Source organism: Varroa destructor, unplaced genomic scaffold, assembly GCF_002443255.2.
Source record: "Varroa destructor unplaced genomic scaffold, Vdes_3.0 BEIS01000001.1, whole genome shotgun sequence".
Lineage (NCBI taxonomy): Eukaryota > Metazoa > Arthropoda > Arachnida > Mesostigmata > Varroidae > Varroa > Varroa destructor.
Window position 1 is genome coordinate 18,777,039 of NW_019211454.1, and position 14,359 is coordinate 18,791,397.

Below are 14,359 nucleotides of genomic sequence, written 5' to 3' on the forward strand. Positions count from 1 at the left end.
ACAAAAATTACTTTAAGGTTTCGTACTATTGGAGGTATCCACTTGAATACCGGGACACCGATCAACTTATCGACAGCGATTCATTTCAAATGTTCAAAAAGTGTCGTTGGAGTATAGATTCGACGTTACCTTTTGAAGTGCTGAGTCGTAAAAGTAAATGAGTTTAAAAACATCTTGGAGTCCCAGATTCCGCAAATAATTTTATAGGCACATTGCTTGGACACGCAATGTCTACTTACGGTGGATTTCCGTACAGATCTTAGTACTTCATCGATCATCAAGAATTACCTGGGATCGGCTCCATTTTCTGCACATTTTTTTCACCAATTTTGGGAGTCACCTCTATTTAATCACTCAGCATCCTAAGGTAATTTAAAATCTGCGTAAGGACTGCCTGATTATCACAAAAAAGTTAGACTTCTCTAGTTATTTTCGATCGCCAGAAGGCATCTGTGCCGTTCGAAACATACTGTCGAAGATAAGCAGTTTAATAAATTAAAAAGCACATCGTAAACGTCAGTTTTGGTATATTGATGAAAAAGAGTTATTTGAATACCCAGCTTCGGTCGGCTCTACAGTGAACGAATGGGTCACTACCTGCCGACGAAATACAAACTGCGATTCGGTTCGAGCAGCAAACGATAAATCCCTAAAGGGCTTTTCATGGAGTAAAGTTGTTTACACGTATGTACACGCATATGTTGATTTAATATGCCAAAGCTGTTGATTTCATCTAGGTAGTTATTCTTTACGAAATTACACCTTGGACTTATGTCGCTGTTGAAATACATTACGTAATAATATTTTTAGTGTGTGAATATATTAATCAGTATACAATATATATATATATATACATGATCACTTTATTTGCTGAATATTGAATAAGATATTTAAAATTGTTGTATCTTGTCTGTCAACTAAATGAAACGTATGAGCGGAAGGCTAAATAAATGTTTGAAGATTCAGTATTTCCATCAATCATCAGTTTTCAATTTTCTTATGTATTGTTTTTTTATTGTATTATTCTTATGTATTGTATTTATTGCATCTGACGGCTGACCTCCAGCTCAGGAATGACGTCTTTGTTTTAAATTCTTTCCTAAGGTTTATGTTAATACTGGGTTCAGCTAATGTTAAGCCGTGGTCAAGAGACCCTTGCGTAATCAGGAAGATAGCGTGGGTACTTCTAATTAGAAAAAGTTAAAAAGTTATTCGTTCAACCCGTACTAAGTAAAACATTCTGCATAATTTTATATAATCAAGTAGTTCACATATATCTCTATTTAATCACCCTATATGTCCAGGCCTTAAATATAGTATGTACATGCATCGGCAAGCAACCTGATTTGCTGGTGGCTTTTGTTGAATGCTTTTCCTACACGCATACTCTAAGCAGCTTTAGGCGATTCTCATATTACACAATGGACAAGTCAGTAAAATAGATTCCTATGTTAAACAGCATCAAAATTAATTGAGGCTCTCTGTTAGGTAATAGAAAACGCAACGTTATACTTAAAATAGCCTTAAATAGATTTCAGCCAGTTAATTCTAATATAATTCATTTGGAAAAATACCACCAAATGATTAACCAAAATTTAAACGAAATTGCTAGTCCTGATATTCGGCTTTCCTTTGTTTATCAATATTGTACGATGTCTGCTTAGCTTGGCCTCGCGCAATCTGTATTCTTTTAACTGGCCTATGAAATGACTGCTAATGTCCTAGGTTGTGGGGAGAATACAGGTGCAGATAGGTTTTTGATGCCACCCTACGCTAAAACAATTTTTGCTTTTAGAACAGCTTTTTTTTAGCGCATTAAACATCTTGACGACAATGTGTATCGTCAGTGCGACCCAATGGCTAACAAATTCGACACACCTATTCTCTACCCATGTTGTGCTAGTATTACTGTATCCAATTGATATCCTTTGTGAAATCTGTGTTGACAAACATTTGTTTCCGTGCTGGGTATCGATTCAAAAAAACGTGAAAAAACTGCACGCGTTCGCGGGTCAGCTTCAATCACCTCAAACCTTTGCTGCCCTCCTCACTATAGCCATCCTGGTAATCTGCATTTACAGCCTCATTCTGAGCAAATTACGTTCGAGGGACAAACATCGCGAGCGGCGGTTGATAGCCAGAATTAACGAATTTAATCCTAATCCACTCGAAAATGAGATCTGTCCGGAAGGGGCCCGCAAAACAACGTACGCGATCAAGCCACGAATTGTCTCCGGCCGCGTTGGAAAGATGATCACGATCGTGGGAGAGGGAACCCATTTGAATTTGGCTATACACAACTATCTCGGCCTAGCCGATCGACAACAAACGGATCGGAGTGCTTTACAAGCACTGAAGACTTATGGTGTAGGCACATGTGGGCCCCGAGCATTTTTTGGTACGTTAGACCTCCATCTCAAGCTGGAAAGTCAGGTAGCAAAATTTATGGGCGTTGAAGCTGTTGTTCTATACGCGCTCAATTTCACCGTTATGTATAGCTCAATACCCGCTTACGTGCAGCGTGAAGACGTGATCTTTGCTGATGAAGCAGTGAATTTTGGAATAAGCCAGGGAATCGGGGCTGCAAGATGTAGGTACTATTACTTTAAACATAATAACTGTGAAGATCTGGAGCGGCTGTTGCAACAAGAAGAACGCCGTGAACAGCAGCAAAGCCGCAAGAATCGTTTTCGACGGAACAAAACCTGTCGGTTCCTAATACTCGAAGGCATTTATATGAACAGTGGCACCCTAGTCAATCTTAGAAAAATGGTCGCACTCCGCGCTAAATACAAATGCCGCTTGTTTATTGACGAGTCGGTGTCGTTCGGCGTCTTGGGAGCGTCGGGCAAAGGTGTATTTGAGCATTTCTCCGTTGACCTATCCGAGGCCGACCTCATTGCCGGCTCATTCGAGCACAGTCTGAGTAGCACAGGAGGGTTTGTGTGTGGAACCGAGTTTGTCGTTGAGCACCAACGATGCCACAGTAAAGCGTACGCGTTTTCCGCCTCACTGCCGGCGTTCCAGGCGGAATCTTCAATTGCGAATCTCAGCTGTCTCACCAATGAGCCTGAACGATGTGCCAAGCTGCGTAATATTTGTGAAACAGTGCACAACAAAGTTAAGCATATACGAGGACTGCGGACGGGTAGTAACCCTCTATCACCAATTAAGTATCTTCTACTTCACGAAGACACCGTGCTTCACGATCGCGATCCGATCGCGATGCAACAGCGGGTGGACGACATCATTACATATGCGGCAAAAAATAACATAGCGTTAACAGCAGCGCGGTACATCAACGAGCGGGAAAGCATGAAATATGATCCCGCGATTAAGTTGCTCCTCAATTGTGAGCTTCGTGAGGATGACATCAACAAATTAGAAAAGGTTCTTCGAGACGCTTCCGAACAAATCAGTAGATCATAAACGATAGCGAAAGCTGATGCTGTACGAAAGAATATGCCAAAATGTCGTGGTACTTGCAAGGGTATATCCGTATATTATTGGAAGTTCGTTACTTATTAGTGCGTAAGGCCAAGTTTTAGGTGGCCCATTACTATAGATTAGACCGGCCACCGCTCAGTGCGAGGACAGGTAGCATACAAACAGTGTACGAGGCTTGTAACGATTCTATTCACACGCAGTTGGTTGCCAATCTGACTGAGGCCATCTTAGCTTGCTGTACAATTCATTCAACAAAAAAACATCAATAGCATCAAATTGTTTGTGATTTGTTAGTAGTGACGGGTATAACTTCGGCCGCCTTGTCTGGATTGTTAAGTTTTGGTTATTCTGCGCACTCGATCAATTTGCGAGCGAGTTACTTAGAGTTGAATTAGTGCGCGTTTTTTTTAATGATCTTTCTGCTGGTCTGTTAATTCCACTGTCTCCAGTGGCCTTCCAAGCCTGTCATTTGCTTTACTTGACTAACGTGGTACGGAGTGGCCCAACGATGCATATATGATAGATATAGACAACAATAAATAATAGTGATTAGCGAGTAGGTCATGTTTGTCGGTGCGATTTCATAAGTGAGATAATTAAAACAATCATTAAGCTGGAAATCTATCGAAAGGGTTGGACAATGCCAGTACAGCATACCTGAGTGAGTCAGTTGATTATGCCGTTTCGTACAATACTGTACTAGCTTATGGGAGCATCAGTATAAGTAGAAAATAATTCCTCGTTCCATTCAACAATAAAAATACAATCAATGGCGAGCATCCATCCACACTAAAATCAAGTGTGACTACACAGTCATACGCTGTACCTTTGTTAAGCATTAAGGCTAGTACGTAATCACCAACATATTAACATGCTGTGAGATTCGTACAACTCAACGGACAAGTATAACAATATCGTTGACAGTGACGTTCTCTCTCCGAAATATCCGGCCAGCTCAGCAATATACATATGATACATTAACCCCAGAATGAACTTTCGGAGATCCGGAATTGGTATAGTGACTTCTGAGACTGCTATAATAGACATTCACAGATTTCCCTAAGTTTGCTCAAGGATACGAGTTCCGCCTTCTGGAGTGCGATAATCACGTCCGGTTTGTCGTCGTTATGGGCCTTCTTTTCGATGTATTCTTTAGCGTTGTTAGTTACTCAGTGAATGGAAACAAATCGAAAAACAAACGAAATAACCAATTTTCAGGTATAGCATTATTTCTCATTTGCATGATTAGTCATACATGGTAATAAATTTCATCGACGCTAATAATTAGCATGGCAGCACGCTTGATAGTCATAGCAAAGTACTCAAAGAGACGTGGATTAGCCATCCAGATTACATTGCCCCTTTTCTCGCCACTTTTCAAATGTCTTCGGATTTTATCATTTACTCGGATCGGATATCAGCAACTTGACCCGCTTGGATACATAGCGTCTGGTACGAATCTATTTCTACAGGATTCTGGTTACTAAATGACAACATAACGCTAAATTTTGTGTAGCATTAAAGCATAAAATTACGGCTATATACATACGCTTCCTGATTGCTTTGCTAGTACGTAAGAACGACAACCATTACTACTGATCTCCACAGATTTTGCACAACGGTGTCATTTCGGTTATTGAACTTCTAACATACACATCATACCTTTGAGCTTGATAGCTCGTGCAGATCATATTTAACTTTGACCTACGATCCAACCTGAGAAAAGAAATTAACGAGTTTTATTGTATTAAATTACAATTGTGTGGAAAAGAACGAATACTTTTGCACCTACTCTTTGAATCCACACGGTTTATTCGGCCTAACGTTCTGCACAAACGAAAGTGCAAGCACGATGGCTGAATACAACAGCCGTGAACACGCGCTGAGTCTTCGTCGAAAAATCGACGCGCTTGAACTTGAAAAGTTGCTCAGAAAAGAAAAATTAGATAGACTAGAAGCCGAAAACGCCAGCCTGAAACAGTTACGCAACTTTTTAGAATGGCAGACAGAGGATGCTGCTTTTCGTGTAAGTTCGAATTGTTGTCCTTCCCATTACGTGTTGAGCCTTATTCTCTATTCTTTTTCCTTTTACCAATAATGATGTTACCTATTCGATGGAAGCACCGGTGGCAAGCATTGGTTTCAATATGGTTTTCTTATTAATTATAGACCTGTTCCGACTGCTTTCGAGTCGGCTGATTAGCTCTGGATTGCAGTTTCTAAAAGGATACTCAACTTGAATACGACAAGATTAAGCCCATCATTTAGCACTATGCCCATACCAAATAAACCAAGCACAGTGAATAGCATCTATGAAAAATGATTTTGATCGTGGAAACGGTCTCGAGCCAGCGTTTTATCGTATCAACGCTAAACATATCTTCCTGATTTTATGTACGCGTTATTATCCCATAGAGTAAGCCACAGAACAGCAATATAGCTTGAGAACGCGAGTGAATTTGTTTCTTTCCGAAAGTGGTTTCCTCTGACGTGGCTACGAGCTTTCGCTAATAGCACAACGGTATGACGAAGCTCTGAAGTCAGGCCGTGGTGCAATAAGGAACCGTACTTAGGAGGCGCTTTGACTCTTTTCCGTATTAATAGCATAAAGTAATAAGTGCAAGGCCGTAATAATAATAAACTGTCTATTGTTATATACGTGCTTCCTCGAATGGAGTCATTCTGTAAAACAGAGTGTTTTTAAATAAGGCAACTGGGAACGTAGTAGTACATAGGGATTATTCTCGCCTACCCGAAAAGGCCCAATATTATGACTTATACGACCCCAAACACTCGTGCATAAATCCGCAAATGAAATGCAGCATGTTTCCTCCCAGGATGGAATAGCAAACTCATATAACGTCTATATAAAGTCGTATGTTTTCAGTAGTCATAGTTACGAATATTATTGTTCCCTGTGTTATAGAGGTTTTTGTTTGTACTTCTATTATTTAGCTGTTAAAGCGAATTAACACAGATCTGCAGCAAAGGAAAAATGCTCTGAGGAGGACCCGCGCTGTTAGATATGGCATGTGCGATGAACTTCGACATCTCGTAGTTGAAAACGTAATGTTTCGCGTTCTTGATATTGTGGCAGTCTTCGACGCTTTGATACAAACGGTCATAACTATGGAGCGTCCAAATAAGGACCAGTGGCATGTGCCCATGCCTGTCCTCGGTGCTGAAGAAAACATGGGGTCCGCAAATGTTTTCTGCTTGTCGGTGAGGGGCTTGGACACGCTTTTATGAAACACACTGTTTTTGGACTTATTTTTTATAATTTAACACAAAGTCTTCTGAACCGCATCTACTTCATTATGCACTATTCCAATGCAATGTCAGTTAATGCTGTAGGAACTAGATAGGAATTTCAGTGATGGACATGAGTTGAATTCTCATTAATTTTTTAATTTAGCTTTTAAAAACGTTTTCATTGTAAACATTTATTTAAAATTTATTTAATACTAATCTTAATCTAAAGTGATCTCAATAAACCGCTTAAACGTGCTTATCGCAGTCTTTTTTCTGCACATGAACATGTACGTGTGAGCCAGAAAGATGCTTGAACCACTACTCTTGCGTTCAATTAACATTATATCTAACACCAAAGACAATAATTCGTTTTCTACTCTGAAACAACTTGCCATCAATGCTTCATATTTTTAATGACTGAATATCGATTTACTATCATGAATAGGAATCATTTATCCGCTAATTTATCATAATTAGCATTTTCTATTTTACTTGCAGACTATTTCCCGCCTTGTTGACGAACGGCTTGCAGTTACCACTAAGATGCTATCTGAACTCGCGGATACTGAATAACTGCACGTGCAGCCGTAATCTGAACAATAAAATACGCCCGAAGTAATTGCGTCATCAACCAATTGGACAGAAAGCCAGTTAGCTCATTGCGGGTTTGAAGAGGCCTTCCCCTATTTAAAATAGAAAATCAAAAATAATTCCAAAACTAACCCTTATCTTCAATCTACTAACTGTCATTAGCACACGACAGATTATCTAGAATTGTCGAGTATTACTAATAATAATTATCTAGGTGAATGAGTGACCAGGCGACTGGATCTAATGTAATTGCTATGGGCTATTGATTTATGGTGTCTGGACGCTGTTCCACGAGTGTGCCATGAGTCACCAACACGAAGTCCTTGGGTCAAACACTCAGCCAGCGTATAGCGGTGCATAACTTGTAGCGTACATCTGAAAGCGACAAATTAGATTCATTGCAAACCGAACGCCTCGAGAATCGTGATTCAACTACGCAATATAAAACCCATTTCTGGATTTTAGCTAGTTGACAGCATTACATTAGGTCGCTTTTATGTATGTTTTCTATTAAAGCCATGATACGGCGTACGATAAGCAACTAGATCATTCGAATTGGCAGTCCTGGTAAAAGTACACATAATAATAATAATAGCTAGAATTCTCCGTTTAAGTTCTCATCAAATACTTGTTCTGTAACTATATGGCCCCAGCACAGTTGGAAGTTGCTTCACCAATCAACTTCCAACTGTGTTTACGCAAACTAATGTGAGTACTTCAATAATTATAAAACGTTTTTACTACGTTTCAATATCATTCTTCAATCGATAACTGGCTTCAGTTATAGATGTATGCTAGGGAAAAAAACAAGAGGAATCTTCGAGGGCGAGTTGTAGGTAGTCCAACTAATTAAAGCCCCTCTGATAGATTCGGCCAGGGATGCGGCCGTCGTGTAGCTTGAACAACAATAAGCTGGTCTAATGTTAACAAAGTGTTTTTTTCACTTAAGCGAGATCCAGTTCAGTTAATTGGCTTCAACGCTATAAAGGGTACCGTTGTTAGTGCGAGAATTACAATCTGTAGTGTCGATTGGTTTAATGCTTAGTCGCTGATTACCTGTACAGCGCGTCCATTGAGGGATTGGAGGGGTCTCCGATTATTGAGCTTCCGCCACGAGTCTAGTTTGCTATTAATGGCCAATCTATGTAAGAAACGAAACAGCTTCAACTGGTATAGACCGATATAATTCGGCGGATAAAACATAGTCCATGTTACCACCTCGAGAGAAAAAGTTTGTCGACACAGTGATACGTTAATGGACCATTTTACGCCACAACGCTATTGAGCTGATAGTTAACACCTAGTTTAACTAGGTTTAACAATTTAACTTTCAAGTTTAGCATCATAGTATTACAATGCAGCATGCAAAGGATAACGTTAGAGTAAGAAAATCGAAAATCCCCTACAATGAGATATTCCTAACTATATTCTCATTAAACTCATGCCAGTTGTTCTTTCTCCTTCGTCCTTTAAAGCACGCTCATATCTTACTGCTGGTGAAAATGTGCTCCACTTAAGGTATACAAATTCGAACAGTGAAGGGCTTGTATCAGCAAACAGCTTTTTATGCACTCGTATATAATTCATGTGTATACATTGATAGAAACATTTCTGCCCGCAGCTCTACAAACGTTTATTTACTAACCTCATCGCATGTGGGCACGGTGAGAGAGCCCGGATATCTGAAATAGGCGGAAATGTAGGCCGGGAGTATATCCTCCAGCGCCATTGTAACGTTAACCGAGAAGTCGGGTTCAAGTACGTGGGCTACCGCATCCATCAAGACACGCAGACGGGGATTCATCGAATACGGCGATAGCTTCAGATCACACCATAAGAACAAGGTTTTGCTTGTATTTCTTGAAAAAGAAGTACTATTACGTTTGCGTATAAGCGGACACACACCTACTGGTGTGGGCTAGACTTCTCAGTTTTTATCTAAACGGTTCAGACGATTTCTCTATTAGACTGCTTCCGAGACTCAAAGATATTTTCGTAAACGAAAGAATTCGAAATTGTTCTTGCGTGCAAATCAGCCATTGGAGACAGCGGTTCGACCAGAGGATGCCCGTAAAATACGCGTTGGAGCTGTGACCAGACACTCCATGCGTTAAGAAACTGACCACCTCCAATTAGCTATGCCTCTACAGCTATAGCGTACGACAAACGTCAACCTTAACCATATGCCAGATTTGCTGCCATGTTGACAAGCTTCTGACTGGACGGTTGCCGCTATCGTGGGAGCTAACAAGAGTTATTGTATTGAACCTATTTGATCTACTACGAAGCAGGTTGAATGAGCTTGCTTCTCGTGAGCGAACGTTGTTCTAGACATTTGCAGATATGGATGGCTTACAAATCATGGAAAGGCAATGTATTATTACTATTATTATCATTAGAACCAATGTTCTAACAAGAAAAGAAATATGCTTTATCAGGTACACGTAAATAATAGGTGGCGATTGGTTGTCGGCATTCAGAAAATTATAGTTTTTGATTCAATATAGTTTAATTGGAAGAGGTTAGGGAGTAAGGATTAGACTCACAGCAAACATTGTTGAGACCACCTCAAGACCATCTTGATATTTAATCGCATTAGCCATGTTATTGTACTTTTCGTTGTAGAGCACAAAATGAGCTTCGAGCGAATAGTACTGGCTATTGATGGCATGTTCCGATGTCCAGTGGAAATGTAAACTGTGAAAATGGTACCTGCAGCAGCATAAAAAATGACATAATCGATCAGTACGCTGTCTTCCACTGCTATAATAAGATACGAGGGTCGTTAGCCTCAGATTTAAATCAGTTTTTACACTTAGTAATTTCATGCTAAATTTTTTTTTAAAAAGATGCGGTCGGTCGAGCAGGCCCAAAGTGGCCATGTCCGTTCTTTTTTTTTTTGGCTAATTTGGCAGGCCCTATGTAATTATACTTCAAGCCCTATCGAAGCGAATCACCAATACGCACCGTTCTTCCCCATTTTCGCTGACAAGTTTTATGGGCGGATCGGCAGACGCTGGAAGCACCAATACTGTCGATCCGATATTTTTCACTGTGTAAACACGTTTATCTTTGAAGCCATGTAGGAGAATGCGACCTAGTGATGAATTCACTACGACCTAACAGAATCATGAAAACAAATAGCAACCTAGAAATGCTTTCTCATCTCGTTTATTGGACATGTCCATGTAGGCAGTACCAATGAGCAGTGCTTATATAAATAAAATTTAATCATTAATTTATATATATATATATATAATGCTTTGATAGTAATATAACTTAACGACGCTATACGAAAAAAAAAACGGAATAGATAGGATCCAAATTTAAATCAGGGAAGACAATGGCTGGATTTTATCACGACTAGCGATTGTCTATATGAGATGTGTCCCACGTATAGTACTAAGCCAAAAAATTGATTTTCTCTGAATTATTTTAGTAGTGGTGGTGAAATACACTGGCAAAAAACATTTTCAGAAAATAACGTACAGTCACTAAGAGTTACTCAGGTCATTGCGAAGTGCTCTATATATATATATATATAGATTCAATCTTTGATTTATGACGGCGACTGATCGAAACAACTACTCGAGCTGTTCCATTCAGCGATTGGCCTGTGCCGGTTCTACCCATATTCTTCTATATCGTACGAAAACGCTGTATTAGTATCATAGTGAAAATACCTTCGACACTTCAATATTAATAGGCGATTGCCGTTTTCCAGCGCAGTTCTTAAACTTCCTTCGCCAGGACTGAGGCGCGATCTCGCTCTCGTAACCCCAATCTCGACCGTAAGTATATCCACCGATTTCGCGATACGCTGGGAAATTTAAGCAGGTTAACACAATGAAACGACTGCCTGTAGCGAGAGAAAATTATTTCATTCAACAAATCATACCATGGTTACTATATGAATCTAGGAGCTTGACTCGAGTTAACCCTTTGTTACAAACACTTCAGAGTGAGCGAAATCGAATGAAAGAACATTATCGAACAGGGTTTTGATCCTGTATTCTGAACGCTTGTCCGATATCAGGACGTCAAATGAAAAAACGAAATTTTCTCTGCGAAAGTATGACTGTTTAATATATTACGTTGTAATATTAAAAAAGTTTAGTTAATACGGGACCACTCAACATGTTTATCCGCAGAATGCGATATTTAATGCTATATTTGCTAATTCAATAAATACGTATAGGAACGTATAAAGCAATTATTAAAGTTAGAAACCGTTTTCAAAGAGCATTGAATGGTATGATACAGTGGAGGCAGGAATTTTCGACGTCAGGAACAGGTTCCTTTTAGGTAACCAGTTGGTCCGATTTCTCACTTTCTTTTTAATTGAAAAGAAAAATTCGAGTGATCAGGGATGAATTTGCTGTATATTCTTAAGACGGGAGTAAGCATTTGGTAAAAATTCTTCTACACTGGTTTCCGGCAAATCGTCGCGCAGGTTTCATTATAAAACGCTGGACCATTACAATCGGCGACGTTAGCAACATTTGATATAATTCTATATTTCGATTCCTTCTCAATATGAGCCCTATGCCCCATGTTATGGTACGCCTCAGGTTAATTCTTAAATATTAGTAGCAATGTAAAAGCAACAGTTCTACTTGCATTATGATATTTAATCTTTTAATTCGAAATTTCCCGCTCAGCAATTTTGTCTCTGTTGAATTTGAGAAATATGTAAAATGTCCCTGTTAATTTGGAAATATTACTTCAGCTTGTCAGTAGTTCATTCAGGCAGGTGTATTATTAAATATAATTAACAGTGATATTAATTCAGGATCAATTAGGTAGCTTACATAATAGATACGCGCTAGCCTTTATTTTTAACGAAACTGAAACATAGCTCAACCCCCTTTTTGCCGTACGAAATATTATTAATTTTTAATTGGAATATCGTGCGGTTTTTTTGTTAGCAATGGAATACTTGCTACGTACTAGAACTTTACTAGCTAGTCAAGATCATCATCATTCCGCAGTAGCTAAAGCTAACTTTATTGATTCAGCTTTTGTCACGAACGACATCTTGGACGGAATTCAGCACAAGTTAATTACTAAGCCCCCCCGCTCTGGCAACACTGTTTCAAGCATGCATAAAAAAGTCATTGGGAAAAAGGCCAATCCAAAAAGTGGCCTAAACAAAAGAACTTACCCATGTCCTCGACCGACATCAATAGAACACAAATAACAATACCAAGCGGCGTCATTTCGTCGCAAAATTGTTGCAGCAAGCGAAAATCAACGATGTCCTGAGCTCGGCGTGACCTTAAAGTTTGGTACGATTCAATTTAGAGAGGATTGTTGTTTTTCTTTCTGTTAAATTATTGTTGGCTATACATGGCTATTATTGTTGTTGTTGTTGTTTCTAATACTGAAGCAATAAAACTGGTAGACACATCTAAGAACAATACTCATGCTACTTCGTTTGGGTAGCTGATTTGTCAGTCAGAAGCAGTCCGTTGTACTTCACAAGGAAACATGGGGCGGTATCGTTAGGCTATGCAACATAGAGAGAGGACGAATTTACATATATCCCACTACTGAATGGGCAATGGAAGACACTGCGTTAAAGTCTCTGCCATTTTTCTTTTATCGATGAACTACTGAGCGCCTAGCCTGCGTGAAGTAACAAACCTTCACGACAGACTCAGCGCCGACTGCCCTTTGGTACACGTGGCAAGGTAATGATAAATACAAACATAATACTAAAGATACACAAACCCAACATACGTGTTCTGTGACATGTTTCAATTTCGCATGGGTATATTTCTCTAGTTGACTGATTAACCATGACTCAAGGAAAACGTGTAACACTCGTTTTAGGGGCTTACTGCACTCGCTACCGAGGTTTTCTTATCGCCAGTGTGCTAGATTTATTCACATTGTAAGAATCCTTCACGTTGTTACTGTGGTCGGCGATCACACCTATTGAGATCGAAGAGATCGCACTGATCACGTCGGTTCGTTTAGAGACTGGCTAAAAAGCTTCCGTGGGTCCTCCGTCTTCTGCAAGCAGCTGTTCCATTTGAGCTGAGGGCATTTCTGTTTGTCAAGTGCTAAGCTCGTACCTTTACATGGACTCTGTCACGGGTGGCAAGCGACGCCAGCTTAAGTAAAACAATGACTCTGTCAACAGTAGACTCCTGTTGCCGACGAAGTTTTTCATCACTGTGGTCGTCAAGCTTGGATTTGATATCAAATCCTAAATTTGTTGCGTTAAATGACCATCACTTGCGAAATAAATCATTGAACTGTGACTTAGATTGAGCGTAGCAAAGATTAAAACTCTCATTTATATTCAGCCTATACTGTTGGGCGAAATAACGTTCTGAAGGGTCATGCAATGGCTTTAATGGTTGCAGAAAGAAAGCAGAGATAGCAAATATTTACATAATGACAGCGCTATGCTGCTCCTAAGAACTGCAGTACTGCGTGCGCCACTCTACGGGCAACAGTATAATTAATTGTCAAGCACACAGCTGCGTTTCGGGAAGTAGCTTTAGTTTTGGGAAAAAAAAGCATTTCGCAGTGTAGTACTAATCCTTATTTCTAACGCATGTCGGATTACACACCCCGAAAAAAATTGAAAAAAGTTGACATACCCGTTTGAAAAATCACTACTCAACAGATTAACACAAACAGACTAGCTATCGTTGAAAAATCCTTATGATACAAACATAAAATAAATATAAAAATAAGTATATAAAGTAAAACGCAAACCTAATACAAGGCTAAGCTCAGGCCGAAGTTTAGAACTCTACATTACGAGTTTAGACGGCAACGTATCCTTAATACTACCAGGCAAATACGTTACCCACTAAAACATCACGGAGATATTGTTCAGCTGTTATGTAATAATAATAATAATTCTAATGGATAGTTTTTAAAATAATAATTTTAGTGCGATATAAGTAGTAAAGCCATCTGCGCGATTCGATACTGATGGAAACGTAACAACGCATCTTAATTAAACAGTTACGCTTCGGTTCTTTTTAAATCTGCCTTATCAATTCTTTCACAGCTTCTTTTTTACCATACCTCCTCTACTGTTTCATTA

The 14,359-nt window shown here is 39.4% G+C and overlaps 1 protein-coding gene and 1 pseudogene across 12 annotated transcripts; one reads left to right on the forward strand and one right to left on the reverse strand.

The window, feature by feature from the left end:
* Nucleotides 1-841: 841 nt before the first annotated feature.
* On the reverse strand, nt 842-13,654 carry LOC111251933 (carbonic anhydrase 4-like). Of its 12 annotated transcripts, none has more exons than XR_015316680.1 (8): nt 13,033-13,654; nt 12,455-12,567; nt 10,974-11,149; nt 10,258-10,409; nt 9,837-10,002; nt 8,936-9,109; nt 8,347-8,431; nt 842-7,665 (listed from the first exon to the last, which is right to left on the reverse strand). XR_015316680.1 is itself a non-coding variant. In XM_086974408.1 (8 exons), coding segments are annotated over exons 1-8 (984 nt in total). In that variant the 5' UTR covers nt 13,186-13,647; the 3' UTR covers nt 842-7,626. The 12 variants fall into 12 exon arrangements, 11 of the variants coding, with proteins under 11 accessions (XP_086830534.1, XP_086830528.1, XP_086830559.1 ...); XM_086974408.1 differs by having other exon boundaries at nt 8,347-8,508; nt 13,184-13,647; XM_086974402.1 differs by having other exon boundaries at nt 8,347-8,508; nt 13,033-13,646.
* LOC111249968 (serine palmitoyltransferase 1 pseudogene) lies at nt 1,834-3,429 on the forward strand (annotated as a pseudogene).
* Nucleotides 13,655-14,359: the final 705 nt, after the last annotated feature.

Excerpts from the sequence above, each read along its gene's own strand:
- LOC111251933 (XM_086974402.1), bottom strand. Across the intron at positions 11,150-12,454 it reads GATGTCGGTCGAGGACATGG|GCAGTCGTTTCATTGTGTTA; the intron begins GTAAGTTCTTTT and ends CTCTCGCTACAG. Across the intron at positions 10,003-10,257 it reads AGCGAAAATGGGGAAGAACG|GTACCATTTTCACAGTTTAC; the intron begins GTGCGTATTGGT and ends ATGCTGCTGCAG.